This window comes from Acomys russatus, chromosome 19 (assembly GCF_903995435.1).
Source record: "Acomys russatus chromosome 19, mAcoRus1.1, whole genome shotgun sequence".
In the NCBI taxonomy this organism is placed as follows: domain Eukaryota; kingdom Metazoa; phylum Chordata; class Mammalia; order Rodentia; family Muridae; genus Acomys; species Acomys russatus.
In genome coordinates, this window is record NC_067155.1 from 13,538,277 (window position 1) to 13,556,304 (window position 18,028).

General features: G+C 58.5%; 2 protein-coding genes across 9 annotated transcripts; both read left to right on the plus strand.

The window, feature by feature from the left end:
• Positions 1-1,001: 1,001 nt before the first annotated feature.
• On the plus strand, positions 1,002-7,655 carry Dmwd (DM1 locus, WD repeat containing). Of its 2 annotated transcripts, XM_051162494.1 has the most exons (5): positions 1,002-1,443; positions 3,061-3,243; positions 5,078-6,316; positions 6,965-7,039; positions 7,330-7,655. In XM_051162494.1, the coding sequence occupies exons 1-5, from the start codon at positions 1,012-1,014 to the stop codon at positions 7,375-7,377; spliced, it is 1,977 nt and encodes a 658-aa protein (XP_051018451.1). In that variant the 5' UTR covers positions 1,002-1,011; the 3' UTR covers positions 7,378-7,655. The 2 variants fall into 2 exon arrangements, with proteins under 2 accessions (XP_051018451.1, XP_051018452.1); XM_051162495.1 differs by lacking the exon at positions 6,965-7,039.
• Positions 7,656-8,803: 1,148 nt separating this feature from the next.
• Positions 8,804-17,980, plus strand: Dmpk (DM1 protein kinase). 7 transcript variants are annotated; one of them, XM_051162489.1, is made up of 15 exons: positions 8,805-9,128; positions 10,866-10,957; positions 11,167-11,250; positions 11,324-11,419; positions 11,690-11,838; positions 12,038-12,131; positions 12,264-12,470; positions 12,737-13,000; positions 13,688-13,773; positions 15,711-15,822; positions 16,498-16,658; positions 16,753-16,850; positions 17,011-17,057; positions 17,332-17,421; positions 17,724-17,980. In XM_051162489.1, the coding sequence occupies exons 1-15, from the start codon at positions 8,969-8,971 to the stop codon at positions 17,874-17,876; spliced, it is 1,893 nt and encodes a 630-aa protein (XP_051018446.1). In that variant the 5' UTR covers positions 8,805-8,968; the 3' UTR covers positions 17,877-17,980. The 7 variants fall into 7 exon arrangements, 6 of the variants coding, with proteins under 6 accessions (XP_051018446.1, XP_051018445.1, XP_051018448.1 ...); XM_051162488.1 differs by having other exon boundaries at positions 17,336-17,421; XM_051162491.1 differs by having other exon boundaries at positions 12,737-12,985.
• Positions 17,981-18,028: the final 48 nt, after the last annotated feature.

Sequence of the window (18,028 nt, forward strand, 5' to 3'; positions counted from 1 at the left end):
GCGTAAAACCAACCTGGAAGAGGCAGAGGCAGGAAGGTCTGGAGCTCACGGTTGTCTTCAGCCGTGAAGTGAGGTGGAGGTCAGGCTGAATTAGAGACCTTGTCTCACAAAAAGGGGAGGCAAAACAGAACTAGTTTTTCTAATGTTGATGACAAAGGGCAACTTGGGAGAGAAAAGGCTATTTCAGCTTGCAGTTCCAGGTCGCAGTCCACCACAGCAGGGAAGACAAGGCAGGAATGACGCCAGACATGGAAGGGCAGAGAAATACACCAGCAAGGGTCTAAAATGAAAAAAAAAAAAAAAAAAAAAAAAAAAAGGGACCTAACTGGTGTGGTGTCTCAAGGCCTGAAATCCAAGCACGTCTGGAGGCTGAGACTCCAGAGGATTGGGGCAAGTTTTAGGACAGCCTGGGCTACAAGTGTGAGACAAAACCAAAGGTCAGAGAGAGGGCTTGGTGGGTAATGGCACTTGCTGTCAAGCGTGAGGACCTGACTTCCATCCCTAAGACCCGCTTGGTAGAAGGGCACTTGACTCCTTCTGTCCTCTACGTGCTCGTCCACGCACAAACACAAAAATATATAAATACAATTTTTTTTTTAATTAAAAAAAAAAAAAAAAAAAAAAAGAGGCTGCCAGAATCGCCTGGAGTCAGCTAATTCTGAGGCGGCTTTGAGGTTGCTCCGTTGCTAAGCAAACGGTTCCCAGGGCGCTGTTGTTAAGATCTAGGGGCGTTCCCACCAGCCACGCCTCGTAGCCAATCACACGCCAGCGTCTGCCCCGCGGGCCACGCCCACACACCATGCCCCCGCCCACAGCCCCAGAACCGTTACCTCGGCAACTGTCCCGGCTCCTCCCGCCTCCGGCCCTGGCTGCCAATCGTAGAGGCGTCACCCTGACGACGACCCTACCTCTTCCGGTGCTAGCCCCTCTACTTCCGGCTGCGGTGGGTGGGGGGGTTGGGGGGGGCGGGTAATCGTCCGGCTGCGGCGCGGCCCCCGGGGGTCGTCCAAGATGGCGGCGGGCGGCGCCGAGGGCGGCCCGGGCCCCAGCGCCGCCATGGGCGACTGCACGGAGATCAAGTCGCAGTTCCGTACCCGCGAGGGCTTCTACAAGCTGCTTCCCGGCGACGCGACGCGTAGGTCCGGCCCGACCTCCGCCCAGACCCCGGCGCCGCCGCAGCCCACTCAGCCCCCTCCCGGGCCCGCCGCAGCCTCGGGGCCTGGAGCCGGGGGCCCCGCGTCGTCCCCGCCGCCCGCCGGGCCCGGACCGGGGCCCGCGCTGCCCGCCGTCCGCCTCAGCCTGGTGCGCCTCGGCGAGCCCGATGGCGCCGGGGAGCCGCCCTCCACGCCCTCTGGACTGGGTGCGGGAGGAGACCGCGTCTGCTTCAACCTGGGCCGGGAGCTTTACTTCTACCCCGGCTGCTGCCGCCGCGGGAGCCAGCGGGTGAGTGCTCTGCTTCGCGGGGGGACCCGAGTGATGGAAGGCCCCGAGGTTGGGCATCCCAGGGGAGGCCCGGTTCCTGGAGCTGATGGGGTTCTCAGAGGTTGCGGTGCAGGGCGAGCTTCGCGTTGGGGGGTGGGGGTGGGGGGCACTCTTGAGGGTGGTGAGCGTTCTGGACCGGATGGAGCTTCTGAGAGGAGATGGGCGGGCGTGGATTCCGAGGAGGCGACAGGCATTCTGCAGGCTTTGGGGGATCCTAAGAGGGTGCAGGACCGGCGGGCGGGGATGTGGGGGGAGGGAGGGGAGGGTGCAGGACCGGCGGGCGGGGATGTTGTGGGGGGGGGGCGTGGAGAGGAAGGGATGGTGGAGAACGGAGAAGTACATATTGCATTTCTGGGCGTCCTGGAGGGAGACTTGAGACTTGCCAAACCCAGGAGTGACAGGATTTGTAAGTGATGGGATTCCTACAGGTCACAGGCGGGGGGGGGGGGGGGGGGGGGGCGAGGACTGACTGGAGGTGTAGCTTAGGGGTCGGAGGAAGAAGCAACAGGTGAGTGAGGTCGTGAAGGATATGGTGTCTTAAAGGCTTTGGAGGAACTGATGGGAATTCTGAGCTGATGCGGCTCCTGGCAGGGGATAATATCCCCGACTGTGACCGACGTTGCCAAAGCAGTTGAGTTCCAGAAAGGAGGAGTGGGGAGGAGCCCTGAGAATCCAATGGTGATTTGTGTACCCCCAAAATATGAGGGTCCAGGATGATTGATGGTGTCGGAACTATGACAGAGGCTCTGAAGTTCAGGGGCTGCAAGTTCAAGGAAACGAGGGTTTCGGGGCTGGCTCTGTGTATGAAATGCATGAGTTTGGATCCCCGTACCCCGGGTGCAGCTGTGTTATTTGGCCACCCCAATTCAAGGAGCACAGAGGCAGAAGGGTACTCCGGGTCCCTGGGTGTCAGTCTAGCTGAATTGGTGCGCTCCAGGCTCAGTGAGAGACCCTGTGACAAATGGAAGATGGACGCCAGGGGGAAAGATGCTCAGGGTTAACCCCTGACCTCTGCATCCGCATTCATAACACGCACGCGCGCGCACACATACACACATACACACCCCCCAAGCATATGTATGTGTGTGTGTATCACACACACACTACTTGTATATATAAAAAAAGAAGTCCTAGGACGTTGGACCTTTTGAGTCCATAGGTCCTGGCAGTGTGTGTGTGTGTGTGTGTGTGTGTGTGTGTGTCTGTGTGTCTCTTAGAATATGACAGTAAACAGCACTTCCTGGAGTTGCTACCGTGATGGCAGCTGGGAACATTGGAGGAGAGTCAGCTCCAGGCCCGTGGGGACTCTGACCTCCGATGCTGTGGGCAGCAGTCCCTAAATGACAATTGCAAAGGCTCCATGGCCTTTATTGGGGAGGGTGTGTGTGTGTGTGTGTGTGTGAGATCGTGTGCATGTGAGCATGTGTGTGCTCTGGTTTGGCTCCCCTTCCGGTCTGTGGTAGCCTCTCCTCCCCACTTCCCTCGAGGTTAACCCTGCTTCCTCTCGGTGGTTTTCCCTGACCTCAGCTCTCTCTTCCTTCCTCTCCCTGCTCTAACTGTCTTCTCCCATGGTTCAAGTCCATTGATCTCAACAAGCCCATCGACAAGCGGATCTACAAGGGGACCCAGCCTACCTGCCACGACTTCAACCAGTTCACAGCCGCCACGGAGACCATTTCCCTGCTGGTGGGCTTCTCCGCCGGCCAGGTGCAGTGTCTGGACCTCATCAAGAAAGACACCAGCAAGCTATTCAATGAAGAGGTGATTGAGGACACGTCCTGCTCCCTTCTCATGTATCTGCCCACTCACACACCTCTACACAGACTAGGCTTGAGAGGGGCAGGAGGAGGGAGAGGGGACCGAATAACAGACAGCCGTGACAGCCCCTGCTGGTGCCTCTGTGCTTACTGTGTCCCGGATCTGTGCTGTGCTGGCCTGTGGTGAAAGAAGGCTCCAGGGCTTGAGTTCTCATCCACTGATGGATAAGAGAGTGTGGTGCCCACCTCACAGGTTACAAGCCTGAGGCTCATAGCCAGTTGGGCTTTCCATGATGTTCTCCCTAACTTCAAATTCTGGGCTCTTTGGGCTTTGGATTCTAGTCCCTGCTGTATCGTTGATATACTATGTGGATTTGGGAAAGCGATTGGTTCTCTGAGCCTTAGGGGCAGTTGTGTCCCCTTCTCATAGGGCTGTTTAAACTCATCCACAAGGACTGCTTGGTTGGCTAGCTTGGCTTAAAGGGAAATGCCAGGAGATGACTTAGCAACCAGGCAGGGATTGTGCTCCGTTGTACTGTTGAGGGGAGGTGCTCCACAAAAGTCCTCCTAGTGAGCAGGTGGCCAGAGGGAGCAAAGATGAGGAGGAGGAGTGGATTAAAAATCTCACACCGCCATCCCTAGCAGAGCGGTCCCCTCTGCCCAGGAGCAGCTCGGCCAGCATATGCAGCCTTTGCCACACTGTCAGGCCAGGAGACAGGCTGCAGAGACTCATCAGGTGTCCTGTATGCGGTCCCTGCCGCTCAGGAGATGGCATCTGCGGTGAAGCCTCCTGGAGGGACGTTTAAGTAAAACAGGTTGGACCTCATAATGCAGGGCTGCAGTTGCAGCTGTTTGGGAGGCTGAGGCAGGAAGGTCACAAGTTCAAGGTCTGCCTGCACTACAGAGAACAAGGAACAGCTTAGATAAACTCCGCCAGGCAGGACAGCCAGCCGTCGGGCTGAGTGGCCAGGGTAGCAGTTGAGGGAGAGGAGACAGAAAACACATTTTGAGAAGGAGCTGGAGGGGCTGGCTTGGGTTTGCCTGGAAAGCTGTAGGAAGGACCTTGCTCTCCTCATCAACAGGAATCAGAGGAGTGGCCTCGCGCTCTGTCTGTGTCTGAGCCCTGGGGCCAAGATGATTCGAAGTGGCTTTATCAGCTCTGAGTAGGAAGCAGCTTGGTCATTATAATGGCTGCGGGGAGCTTCAGGCAGGCCAGTGCTAGCGGCTAAGTTGAATATACAACTCTCTGACCAAAGAGAGACAGCTCTGGGTGTCTGAGGCCAGCAGGGAGGCATTGTGGGTGGTGGCAGTGAGACTAGGTTGGAGCGGCAGTTGAGAGATTGGGCTGTGGGCGCACTTTGCTCAGGAGGCCCACAGCTTTTGTTGGAAGATTAGACTTCATTGTTTGGGAAAAGGAGAGCTGCTAGGAGAGTTTGACGCGTGTAGCTGACAGGGTGAGGTTGCCATCAGTTTGTGCAGGGACATTGCTCGGGGCATGCTCTTTGGATGCTGTTCCAGCTGCTGGGGCGCCAGCTAGTCTCCAGCTCCAGGCTAGTGACGGGGACCCTTTCTGGGGGACACTGGCGTTCTGGGGTTGACACTGAAAACAGCAACAATTGAGTGGATAGAGGATCACCCTTTGATGGCAGGACTGTTCTTGTGGGACGTGGAGGCGCCATGCAGCTCCTCACAGGCAGCCCTACTTCCCCATGTCCCTGTGACATCCTGCCATCTGGCTCAGTCAGTAGGGGAGCTGGGGTCAGGCTCTGGCTCTGACGCAGTTCATGAGAAGCACTTGCCACGTCTCAATCCCACCCTCTCGTTCATTCCCTTTGCAGCGGCTGATTGACAAGACCAAGGTGACATATTTGAAGTGGCTGCCTGAGTCAGAGAGTCTGTTCCTTGCTTCTCACGCCAGTGGCCACCTGTACCTCTACAATGTCAGCCACCCCTGCGCCTCCACCCCACCCCAGTATACTTTGCTGAAACAGGGTGAGGGCTTTGCTGTCTATGCAGCCAAAAGCAAGGCGCCCCGCAATCCGCTGGCCAAGTGGGCAGTGGGTGAGGGCCCCCTCAACGAGTTTGCGTTCTCACCTGATGGCCGGCACCTAGCCTGCGTCAGCCAGGACGGCTGCCTGCGAGTCTTTCACTTTGACAGCATGCTTCTGCGTGGGCTCATGAAGAGCTACTTTGGGGGTCTGCTGTGCGTGTGCTGGAGTCCTGATGGCCGCTATGTGGTGACGGGAGGGGAAGATGACCTGGTCACTGTGTGGTCCTTCACAGAGGGTCGAGTGGTAGCTCGAGGCCACGGCCACAAGTCCTGGGTCAACGCTGTAGCCTTTGATCCCTACACCACTCGGGCAGAGGAGGGAGCGTCGGCCAGTGGTGAAGAGGAGGAGCCTGAGGCCACCAGCTCAGACACGGGAGCCCCACTGTCCCCACTGCCCAAGACTGGCTCCATCACCTACCGCTTTGGCTCGGCTGGCCAGGACACGCAGTTCTGCCTGTGGGACCTCACAGAAGATGTGCTCTCCCCGCATCCATCTCTGGCTCGCACTCGCACCCTGCCCGGCACGCCTGGGGCCACCCCACCAGCCTCTGGCAGCTCTCGGGCCGGAGAGACAGGTGCAGGCCCCTTGCCCCGCTCCCTGTCACGCTCCAACAGCCTCCCACACCCAGCTGGTGGCAAGGCCGGTGGGCCCAGCGCAGCCATGGAGCCCGGCACACCGTTCAGCATCGGCCGCTTCGCCACGCTGACCCTGCAGGAGCGGCGGGACCGAGGGTCCGAGAAGGAGCACAAACGCTACCACAGCCTGGGAAATATTAGCCGCGGGGGTGGCGGGGGCAGCAGCAGCAACGACAGGCTCAGCGGGCCTGCTCCCCGCAGCCGCTTGGACCCCGCCAAGGTGCTGGGCACGGCACTGTGCCCACGCATCCATGAGGTCCCACTGCTGGAGCCCCTCGTGTGCAAGAAGATAGCTCAGGAGCGCCTGACTGTGCTGCTGTTCCTGGAGGATTGTATCATCACCGCCTGCCAAGAGGGCCTCATCTGCACCTGGGCCCGGCCAGGCAAGGCGGTGAGTCTCTTCTTGCCCCAGGGCGGAGGGCCACCAGGACTGTCTCTGCCTCTGAGTGACAGGGCCCCGATACCAGGTGTCAACGAAGAGCTCAGGTGTGGGAGACAGAACGGTGCGCCCATAGCCAACCACCTGAAGGGCCTCTGAGGGCCCATCCTTAGCACTTAGCACCCACGGTGGGGCCTGTTTTCATGGAGAAATCAGTATTTTCAGTGGTGAAACTATTTTGGGCTGATACTCTAGGGATGACATTGAGCTGAGGCCTGGCCTCTGGCCTGCCTATTAGACACTGCATTTCCAAGCCAGGTGCCCAAGGCCTGGATGGCGGTCAGAGCCAGGGCCCAGGCCTGCACATCTGCTTGCTGTTGTCCTGGTCACTGGGCCTTGCAAGTGAGCTGTGCGATGGCTGTGCTCCTGGCCGGTGAGGTGCAGGCCTGGCACCTGGTCAGGCCGGGCTGAGCTGTCTCCGTCCTTAGCATGTAGTCTCAGTGTCTGGGACCCCACACTGTCCTCAGTCCCCCAGATCCTTGCTTTAGATGCTTAGAGAGCAGAAGCCTTAGAACTCAGAGCAGCCTTGGGGTGGAGTCCAGGATGCTAGGGCTTGGGGGGCTGACTGAGTTCTCAAAGACACCCCCTCTATCTCCCTAGTTCACAGACGAGGAGACCGAGGCCCAGGCAGGGGAAGCAAGTTGGCCCAGGTCACCCAGCAAGTCAGTAGTAGAGGTAGGAGCACTCCCCAGCTGCGAGTGGACCCCAGTTTCTCTCTTCCTCTCCACTCTCCTCCCCTGTCTGCTCAGGTCACCTGGGGCCGTTTATTGCTGTCAATGTGCTACCCTGGGGCAGGGAAGGCTGCTGAGCTGTTTGTTCCTCACCAGGACAGCAGCGTTAGGCCTGGGGGCCAGAGGCCCAGCTGGGGCAGCAGCAGCTGGGAGGCCTTTGGGTGGCTCTTCCCCAAGCGCTGGCAGAAGCCGGTGTGTTGTCTAATCCAGCCTTCTCCCTCTCATCCTCCCCAGGGCATCTCCTCCCAACCAGGCAGCTCCCCCAGTGGCACGGTGGTGTGAAGCCGTGGATGTCCCACGCCCCCAGCCTCCTAGCTCTAACCCTCCTGCTGACCTCAAGGATCACTGTATTAACAAGACTAACCATGATGGAAGGACTGCTCCAAGCCCCCACCCTACACAAGAACTGGGGGTCCCCTAGACTGGCTCAGCCATGGGGGTGTAGTGGCCTCTGTGGCCTCAGCCCTGTCCTCCACCCACTGCCAAGTACAATGACCTGTTCTCTGAAGCATCAGTGTTAACCACGTCCCTGTCCCAGCATGTGTCTGCTCACTCCTGGGAGAGACTCAGCCCACACCAGCCCAGCTCCACAGTACCCCTGGGTGAGAGGGCAGTGCAGGGGGTGTCACCCCTCCAGCCAGCACCCACCCCTTGCTATGGTCTGTGCTTTTGAAGAGTGTTAAATTATGGAAGCCCCCAGGGCCCTCCTTGTCCTCCTCCCGCCCCTCTTATTTATACTAAAGTCCTTGTTTGCACACCGTCTCTGTTCCTGGGGCAGGAGGGGTGGAGGCTGCAGCACTTGGCCTGGGGCCTGTGCTTGGACCAAAGGAAGCCCGCAGGGCTGCCTCTCTACCCCAGCCCTAAGCAGAGCCCTGACCCCAGAGTCAGGAGGCTGAGGTGGATCAGGACTGTCCAAGCATGCTCTCCTGGAAGGAGGGGAGGATGCTGGGAACGGATCTGCCTTGCCTCCTCTGGGCATGCCTTTGCAGCCTGCTGCCTCCAGCCCTTGTGTCACTGGCCAGCTAGTGTCATCTGGAGGCCATGATTTCCTCCCCAGAGAACTGGCCACCCTAGAAAGAAGCTAACATTTCTCCTGGCTGACTCCAGGCGGCTCCGCCCTCAACCCCCAAAATGTTTCTCTCTCTAATCCTAGCCCAGGCAGGAATGTGGCTGCCCAGGACAGTGGCCAAGGAGCTATTTTTGGGGTCTCTCACTTGGGGAGGGCCTAGCTCTTCCACTTGCCTCCCCCAGGCCTGGGCCAGCAGGTCACCCCTGGCCCTTGGTGGCTGAGCTAGTTCCCTCCTGATCTCCCATCCACCTCCTGCCAAGGCGGGGGGGTGGGGGGGGGGGCACGGGGGGGGGGGAGTAATACAGCAGGCACAGGGGCTAAATTTAACTGTCCCAAAGTCGGAATCCATTGCTGAGTCACGGAGAAGCTGCCCCTGGCTCTGCCCCCCTCCCTGTGGGCCCAGGCATCAGTCCTTTCCCTACCCTTCTGGGCACAGACATTGCACACCTGCCACTAACTCCCTGTGCTCTGCCTTGTTGGGTGGGTAGGGGCTCTGGGGGTGTCTGTCAAGTACTACTCTGTCCCCTGACATTAGGTACTGAAGAGTTTTGAGGGGCCCTGGGAAAGTTGGGGTGTTGGCTCAGGAGGAGTTAAAGCTGAGAGGCGGGAGGGGGGCTGGGCCAAGGGGTGGGGAAAAGAGGAGGAGGCCTTAGCCACAGAACTGGCCTGAGAGACCCAGGGGATAGCCAGGGACAGGCAGACATGCAGCCAGGGTTCTGGGGCCTGGACAGGGGCAGCCAGGCCCCGTGACGGGAAGACCCCGAGCTCCGGCCCGGGGAGGGGCCATGGTGTTGCCTGCCCAACATGTCAGCCGAAGTGCGGCTGAGGCAGCTCCAGCAGCTGGTGCTGGACCCCGGCTTCCTGGGGCTGGAGCCCCTGCTCGACCTTCTCCTGGGCGTCCACCAGGAGCTGGGCGCCTCCCACCTAGCCCAGGACAAATATGTGGCCGACTTCTTGCAGTGGGGTGAGTATGGGCAGGAGGGTTCAAGGCCGAGGTGGGGCTGGAGGGCAGGATGGCCTGGAGAGGTCTTGTAAGGGAGCAGAGTTTGGGCCTGGGTCCCAAGCTCCCCTGTGGGCAGACTAGGGTCAGCGGAAGCCATCTATGACTCAGCCAGTGCAGGATGGGGTGGGCATAGCCTCCTGCCGTCCCTGCACCCACACTGGGGCCTGGCAACTTTCTCTCCTAGGACCCCTGAAATGGGCTTTAGAGCCCTCCCCTGGTTTCCCACAGTATGGGGAGGGACAGCTGCCAGGGTGCGGCCAGCAGGCAGGTGTTTGGCGGCTGCCTCCCCAGCTGCCCTGACAGGTGTCCAGGAGCTATGAGGGCATGGTGACTCACAGAATCCCTGGGAGAAAACCAGCCTGACCATCCAGCACTCCTTCTGTCCCCCAAAATAAGGAGGAAGGAACTAGTTCAGTTTCCGAATGTGCCTTAGCATCCCGGTGCCTCCCAGTGTGGGGTCCGGACTGGTGTTCCCTGTGGCTTCCCACCTGCTTTCACGGTCCTCCTAGCTCACGGCCTCCCAGTCCTCCGCTGTCTTAAATGTCCTTCCATGAAGGATAGGCCTGCGGCCTTCTCTGGCCCGACCCCACATCCAGCTGAAGTTGAGGTTTACCCCAACTTCCTCCCATATACTGGCCTGTTTGGTCACTCTGCCTATCATTAAGGGTCCTGCTCTGGGTCCTCGGCCTGTGTGCCCATGTCTGACCCCAGCTGGTCCTCCTGTCCTCCTCCATTTCTCAGATAGAAAGGCGGAGGCCATGAGCTAGGCCACTGAGTTTGTGGAAGACTTCTTTCCAGTCCTCAGTGATTGCCTCAACCTCCCTTTTGCAGAGGATGGGCTGGGCTGCAGGGTAAACTGAGAACCGCGGTGGGGGCAGGGGTCTGGCCCTCCGGGAAAAGGAACAGTCCTTTTGTGGCTCGAGCAGCATCCTGTGGGCCCCTCCCCTGCCAGGCCTGGGCGGGGGAGGGGGCCTGGGCTCCCGCTGCCTTAAAAGGGCTCAATGCCTTGGCGCTCTCCTCCCAGCCCCCCCACCCCCCAGCCTTGGCCCTGGCTGTATCTTCCCTGGCGGCCCACTTGACCGAACCCCTTTCTTTTCCATGACCCAACATCTCCCGTCTTCCCCACACTCACAACCTCCTTGTCCTTACTCCCAAGTCCTGACTGCTTCCGTAAGAGAGGCCTGGCCTCCCTCTGCCCACTGTCCCCATGTTGCCAGCCTCAGCCCTGGCTGCCCTCAGCCTCCTGCTGAGCTACCCCAGCACAGAGTCTTATCCCCCTAGAGGTTTGCTTGTAAGAACGCTCTCCGCCCCCTTAGGAGACCCAGAACGCCCTTCCAACAGCGCCCAGGATGCTGGTGGGCTGCGCCCCCCCCCCAGGCTCCACTCAGTGTTTCCCAAGTAGAATCTTCATTCTGGCTGAGCTGGACACAGCTGCAGGTTGAGGCCGTGGCCCAAAGAGAACCTCGGGGACCCGACTTAGCACCCTGATCATCATCACGTGGCAGTGGGTGGAGGGCTGTAAGCTCCAGCGTTTCCCTCTGCCGCCTTGCTGCCCTGCAGCACTGTGGAAACAGGCAGCTATCACAGGCTTTGAAAAGCAGACTCCTAAAGCCAGTTTAAGGAGCAAAGGGAAGAAAGACGGAGGGCACCAGCCTTGCCTCTAGTATTCTGGTGACCTTTGTTCCCCACCCCCACCAGTGGAGCCCATTGCAGCAAGGCTTAAGGAGGTCCGGCTGCAGAGGGATGACTTTGAGATTTTGAAGGTGATCGGGCGTGGGGCGTTCAGTGAGGTGAGTCCTGAGTGGCCTGCCATAACATCTTGGGGCAGTACCTTAAAATTTGATGAATGAGCATGAACTTAAGGCTGGATGGGGTGGAGGCGGGGCCTGTGGTCAGTGGGCGGGGTGCGAAGTGGGTGTGGCCAAGGCTGGGTGGAGCTAAGGGTGAGCCTTGCTGTTTTTTCCTTCCACCTCTACTGTCATCCCGGGTCCGCCTGTAGGTAGCGGTGGTGAAGATGAAGCAGACGGGGCAAGTGTATGCCATGAAAATTATGAATAAGTGGGACATGTTGAAGAGAGGCGAGGTGAGGACCTGGGCTGGGGGACGGCCCCTCATCTGTCCAACTCACCTCCTGCAGCGTCTCTCCTACCTCCCAGGTGTCGTGCTTCCGGGAAGAAAGGGATGTACTGGTGAAAGGGGACCGGCGCTGGATCACGCAGCTGCACTTCGCCTTCCAGGATGAGAACTACCTGGTGAGCTCCCGGTCCTGGTGACCAGGAAGGAGTGACAAATGCACTGTCTCAAGTAAAGGCTGGAGAAGGGAAATGCGGCTGTAGGCTGGGGGCCGGGTAGGATTGTTTCAGGTAGAGGAGGGACCTTCCTCAAGATAGGAGGTGATGTCTGCTTTGGCCATCAGCTCTCTGGGGTGCTTTCTTACTGGGTGGGGGCACTCTATGCTTGGGGACCGGGTGTCTCTGGGAGTCTTGGGGGCAACCGACCACCTGTGACACGCCCGCTCCCAGTACCTGGTTATGGAATACTACGTGGGCGGGGACCTGCTAACGCTGCTGAGCAAGTTTGGGGAGCGGATCCCCGCCGAGATGGCGCGCTTCTACCTGGCCGAGATTGTCATGGCCATAGACTCGGTGCACCGGCTGGGCTACGTGCACAGGTGGGCGTGGCGGGGCCCTTGGAGGGTTAGCAGAGTTTGTGTGGGAAGGAAGGGTACCTAAAGGTCGGATCCCATTGGGGGCAGGGTCGGGGGTCTAGACACGTAGAATCCTCACTGGGGTGGAACCGGACCGAGCCTGGTCCCGGGACCCAGGAGGGAAGTCTTCCAAGCACGCTTTCCCTCCTCTCTCTATGCACAGGGACATCAAGCCAGATAACATTCTCCTGGACCGCTGTGGGCACATCCGCCTGGCAGACTTCGGCTCCTGCCTCAAACTGCAGCCCGACGGAACGGTAGGAAGGGCCTGGCAAAACTGTCCCCACTGGTGAAGGTGTACAGGGTGGGGCTGGGGTGAAGACTTAAGAGGGGGGCCTGGCTGGACAGTCAGGCAAAGGGTCTAAAGCATTGGGGTCTGGTTGGCACAGGTGAGGTCGCTGGTGGCTGTGGGCACCCCGGACTACCTGTCTCCTGAGATTCTGCAGGCTGTGGGCGGAGGGCCTGGGGCAGGCAGCTACGGGCCGGAGTGTGACTGGTGGGCACTAGGAGTGTTCGCCTATGAGATGTTCTATGGGCAGACACCCTTCTACGCAGAGTCCACGGCCGAGACCTATGCCAAGATTGTTCATTACAAGGTGAGCATGGGCGCCACGTAGGCTGCCTGACTTGGTGGCACATGCTCCAAGAATGACTCCTTTTTAAAAAAGATATCTACTTATATGTGTGTGTTACCTGCATGCATGTGCATGCACTGTGTGAGTGCCTAAGAAGGTCAAAGGGCACGGGATCCCCTGGAATTGGAGTCACAGACTGTTTTGTGCCACCACGTGGGTGTGGGAAACAGAACCTTTATTTCTTCAGCCCAGGCCTGACTCTTGTTTTCTTTGTTGTCTCTGAACAGGAACACTTGTCTCTGCCACTGGGGGACACAGGTGTCCCTGAGGAGGCTCAAGATCTCATTCGGGGGCTTCTGTGCCCCGCTGACATACGGCTAGGCCGTGGTGGGGCAGGGGATTTCCAGAAGCATCCGTTCTTCTTTGGCCTTGATTGGGAGGGTCTCCGAGACAGCGCGCCCCCATTTACACCAGACTTCGAGGGGGCCACGGACACGTGCAACTTCGATGTGGTGGAGGATCGGCTCACTGCCATGGTGAGCGGGGGCGGGGTACGTACCTGCCTCTCCTGATGGGTTGAGAGGACCTCCCTAACCCCCTCCATAAAATCGGGGTGATTGGCCAGGTATGATGGTGCAAACCTTTAACCCCAGGACTTCAGAAGCAGAGGTAGAGGGTTGAGCTGGTGAATCAAGGCTAGCCTGGTTCACATAGTGAGTTTCAGGCCATTCAGGGTTATGCAGTGAGACCCTCCCTTGAAAAATAGTGTGTGTGTGTGTGTGTGTATGCGCATGCATGCATGATGACCTTCCTGGGACCCAAATTATTTTCTTAAAACACTGCCATGTGTCCACTCAGGTGTGAGGACACACAGGTGACCAGGCTCCAAGACAGTGAGAGTCCTCATTGTTACCAAGACTAAAATGGAGTGCAGGGTGCTGGGCTCTTGACTCAGCCTGGAAAGTGCTGGAGGGCTCCCTGGAGGAGGGAGCTGAGGCCCAGAAGGATGCCAGGAAAGCTGTTCTCAGGCTAGTACTCTGAGTTTTTCACAAGCTCTAGGTCCTGCCTTGGAACTGGCAGTAGAGGAAAGTCTGGTGTGGGCAGAGAGCTCCAACAGGAAGTTACAGGATACAAGAGAAAAATGCTGGAGGGGACACCTTAGTTGATGGGGCTTGGATTAGAGGGTGAGGGGCCATGTCTTAACAATTGCTGGCCACAGCCCTTTACCTCATCCATAGGAGACACTGTCGGACATGCAGGAAGACATGCCACTCGGGGTCCACCTGCCTTTTGTGGGTTACTCCTACTCCTGCATGGCCTTCAGGTAAGCACGGATGCTCACTGCCCAGGGCCTGTGTGCAGGCTCAGCTCAGGGCCTGTGCTGTGTGTGCAGGCTCACCTCAGGGCCTGTGCTGTGTGTAGGTTCCTTAGGCAGTCAGTTCAAGGATCCTTAGGAACTGTGTAAATCAGGGTTTCTGTAGCTGTGATGACCACCAAAAGCATAGAGAGGGAAGGGTTCGCTCAACTGACACTTGCACATCCGGGCACATCGCTGAAGTGTTGGAGGTGGGAGTCAGGGCAGGAGCTCTACATATGAAGCTCTTGTCCTTTTTCTTTCTTGGTTTTGGTTTTTCGAGACAGAGGTTCTCCGTGTAGCCTTAGCTACAACTCATGTTGTAGACCAGGCTGGCCTTGAACTCACAGCGACCCACCTGCCTCTGCCTCCCGAGTGCTGGGATTAAAGGCGTGCGCCACCACCGCCCAGCTAGGAACACATACTTTATTTTTGAGTGTGGGTCTCTCTGTTGGGTAGCTCTAGCCATCTTGCCCATATGTACTTCAGTACTTCAGTACTTCAGTTTGCTTGAGTAACCCAGAATCTTAGACTCAGCCTTCCAGAATCTTCCAGCTATTGCCTTTTATATTTCTAGGACATGTCATAGTACCCAGAGTCCTGGAAAACATTGAAGAGTTTACTTTAAGAACACAACTCATTGGAGCACATAACAATAAAACAACTTTTAAGTTTGTAAAAGGTTTTTGTCTTGTTTTCTGAGGCAGGATCCTGTAATATTGTGTAAATGGGCTCTGGAGTGCTAGGATTATGGGCGTGCGCCTCCATGTCTAGTCAGTGAAGCCTTCTAAAAGGATCCATTATGCTGAGTGTGCTGCCATATCATCCCAGTACTTAGAAGATGGATGCAGGAGGATCAGAAATTCAGGGCCATCCTGGGCTATAGAGTGAGTCTAAAGCTAGCCTGGCCTACAAGAGAATCTGTCTCAAGAAACAAAAGATATGGCCGGGCGTGGTGGCGCACGCCTTTAATCCCAGCGCTCAGGAGGCAGAGGCAGGTGGGTCGCTGTGAGTTCAAGGCCAGCCTGGTCTACAATGTGAGTCCAGGACAGCCAAGGCTACACAGAGAAACCCTGTCTTGAAAAACCAAACCAAACCTAACTAAAAATAAGTTCAAGGCCAGCCTTGGGTACATAGTGAGACCTTGGTCTCAGAGAAAAAAATTACTCAAATAAGACAGCACTTCCTGGGGTGGGAGCATGGCTCAGGAGAAGAGAGCATGGCCAGAGCCAGGGCTGGAGCTGCAGTGCAGTTGGTAAAATGCTCCATTAGTGAGCCTCAGCACCGTGTAAAGTGCGCGGTGGCTCACACCTGTAATTGCAGCACTGGGAGACTAGAAGGTTGTGGTCATCATTGATTATAGCAAGTTCCAGGCCAGCCGAGTTACACAAGCTCTTGTCTCAAAAAAGAAAGAAAGCCTGGCCATGGCACACATCTTATCCCAGCACTCAGGAGGCAGAGGCAGGCTGCTCTCTGAGTTTGAGCCTGGTCTATAGACTCTTGAGTTCCAGGAAAGCCAGAGCTACACAGAGAAACCCTGTCCCAGCAACAAAGAGAACTTAATTTAGCTAGCATTTATGAGGTCCTGGGATTAATCCCTATTACCACAAGATAGTAATTGGATGAATACAGACTACTTCTCAGGACACTCAACAGGAGCCCACCATCAGGCCTGTCCCAGGCCTGCACAGTTAACTGTGAGGACAACGGATTTCCTGATCTGCAGGCCCCTTCCCATGATCCTTAGAACAGGTTGGGACCCAGACCACCCTCAGTAGAGCCACATCGCCCAGCAGCCTGCAGGGCAGCCCACGCTCTCCTCTCTGCCCTGCTCCTTCTCAAGCCATTGGGGTCTCCACAGGGTGGGGGTCCCAGATCCCTGTTTGGTAGCCTCTTCCTCTCCACAGAGACAATCAGGCCCCAGACCCCACCCCTATGGAACTGGAGGCCCTGCAGTTGCCGGAATCAGACTTGCAAGTGCTGCACTTGGAGCCCCCAGTGTCCCCACCGCATCAAGTGGTGAGTAAACAGGAAGGCAGGGCCTCCTGAGTGGGGGCACCAGCCCAGGGTCAAGGCTTGCCTAGGCCAAGTAATGAGAGAGAGAGATGATGGGGGAGGAGATGGAGAGATGGGGGAGAGGGAGGGAGAGATGGGGGAGAGAGATGGAGATGGGGAGGGGGAGAGATGGGGAAGAGAGGGAGAGATGGGGGAGGGAGGGGAGGGGAAGCGGGGGGGGGGGGAGGAGAGAGATGGAGAGATAAAGATGGAGAGAGAGGAGAGAGAGAGAGAATGAATATTAGGGACTATATAGCTCAGATGGCTGCTCTCCTGGCATGGGGTGGGGTCAGAAAGCAACACCAACCGCGGCCAGGAGGGAGAGTAGCTGGAGGAGTTTGAGGTTCTTATTATCAGTTGCAAACAAGGTCAGAGGTCCCCAGGTGAGATGCTGGTTTCTTAAAAGCTACCGTGGGTGGGTGGCATTGGAAGGAGGCGGGGGGCTTGCAGACAGCAACAAGCCAAACTGAGGAGGCCTGTGGGGAAAGCCAGGTTTGTCTGAGGCACTGCGAGCTGGGAGGGGCATGCTCAAAATCCTACTCCAGCCCTTCCCTTCCCAAATTCACTGTCCCAGCGACCAGGGCGGGGCGAGGTGCGGCAATGAGCCAGCCTCAGGTGTCAACCCATCCCCACCTACAGGCTGAAGTGGGCGATCCAGCCGTGGCTGTCCCTGTGGCAGAGCCGGAGACTGTGGTGACACTGCGGGAGCTCCAGGAAGCCCTAGAGGAGGAGGTTCTTACCCGGCAGAGCATGAGCCGTGAGCTGGAGGCCATACGCGCGGCCAACCAGAACTTCTCCAGGTCGGGGTCAGGGGGTGGGGTTTCTTGGGAGAGGGGAGCCACCCTCGCAGTCTCTTCACCAGGTGGACCGGCTCACCCAGCTATCTTCCCGCAGCCAACTACAGGAGGCCGAGGTCCGCAACCGAGACCTGGAGGCGCACGTCCGGCAGTTGCAGGAGCGGATGGAGATGCTGCAGGCCCCGGGAGCTGCAGGCGAGTCCCCCCGCCCGCCCCTAGCCAGGAGGGCGCTGGGTGGAGATGGGGCCACGCTGGGTGTGTGGACACTTGGGGCAGGGGAGGAGCCCAGGCTGGGGCACGCCGCCGCGCCACTGTCCTTTTCTGGCCTCCACGCTCTCTTCTCTTCTCCTTCCAGCTGTCACGGGGGTCCCCAGTCCCCGGGCCACGGATCCACCTTCCCATGTAAGATCCCTCGCTTTCTCCCACCCCCCCCCCCACTACTCCCGCTCAGATCTGCTACCCACAGCCCGTCTCCCCGGGGCTCACCCTCCTTGGGGGCTTCTGCAGGAAGATGCCTTCACTCAGCCTGCTTCTCTGAGCGAGCTGTCCCTCGGTTCAGGCCTTTGGCCAAATCCTTCCCAAGGGAACTCCCTAGATTCCCGTTCTGCCTCTCGCCCTGCTGCTAAGGGCGGCTGGACTGGGCTCCGATCGGGTCACCTGTCCCTTCTCTCTCCAGCTAGATAGTCCCCCGGCCGTGGCTCTGGGCCAGTGCCCGCTGGTGGGGCCAGGCCCCATGCACCGCCGTCACCTGCTGCTCCCTGCCAGGGTATGTCCCACGTCCGCCCGCCGCGGGCCTCCGCCTCGCTCCGCCCACTGAGTGTCACCACTGCTTTGCTGTGCCTCTGTGGAGCTCGGCCCACGCAGGGAGGGAGGGTACCCGGGCGGCCAATCAACACAGGCCGCTGCGAAGTAGCCAATGGTGAGTTCCGACAGGAGCTCAGGCCTGAGAGCAGACCTAGCGACGCTGCGGGCTGTGGGGGCCAGGGACGCACTCGGAGTTCCGTCTATGGGTGCAGGCTGGGCGGCTGTGAGGAGCCAGTGGGCCTGATGCAGCCCTCTTGCCCCCAGGTCCCTAGGCCTGGCCTATCCGAGGCGCGTTGCCTGCTCCTGCTCGCCGCTGCTCTGGCTGCTGCCGCCACACTGGGCTGCACTGGGTTGGTGGCCTATACCGGCCGTCTCTCCTCACTCTGGTGTTTCTCGGGAGCCACCTTCACCCCCTGAACCCTAAGACTCCAAGCCATTTTTCATCTAGGCCCCCTTGGAAGGCCAAGTGACCCAGGGACAGCCCAGAGCATCTCTGTGCCCAACCTCACCGCCCCACCCCCGCTCCAGTCCTGCGAGCCTGGGTCTCCACCCAGCTCCGCGCCTGTGAT

Bases quoted from the DNA above. Each gene is read 5' to 3' on its own strand.
- Dmwd (XM_051162494.1), top strand. From the start codon at position 1,012: ATGGCGGCGGGCGGCGCCGAGGGCGGCCCGGGCCCCAGCGCCGCCATG. The intron at 3,244-5,077 runs GTGATTGAGGAC...TTCCCTTTGCAG, and splicing joins GCAAGCTATTCAATGAAGAG to CGGCTGATTGACAAGACCAA. The intron at 6,317-6,964 runs GTGAGTCTCTTC...CTATCTCCCTAG, and splicing joins GGGCCCGGCCAGGCAAGGCG to TTCACAGACGAGGAGACCGA.
- Dmpk (XM_051162486.1), top strand. From the start codon at position 8,969: ATGTCAGCCGAAGTGCGGCTGAGGCAGCTCCAGCAGCTGGTGCTGGAC. The intron at 13,001-13,687 runs GTACGTACCTGC...CCTCATCCATAG, and splicing joins CCATGGTGAGCGGGGGCGGG to GAGACACTGTCGGACATGCA. The intron at 16,659-16,752 runs GTCGGGGTCAGG...ATCTTCCCGCAG, and splicing joins GCCAACCAGAACTTCTCCAG to CCAACTACAGGAGGCCGAGG.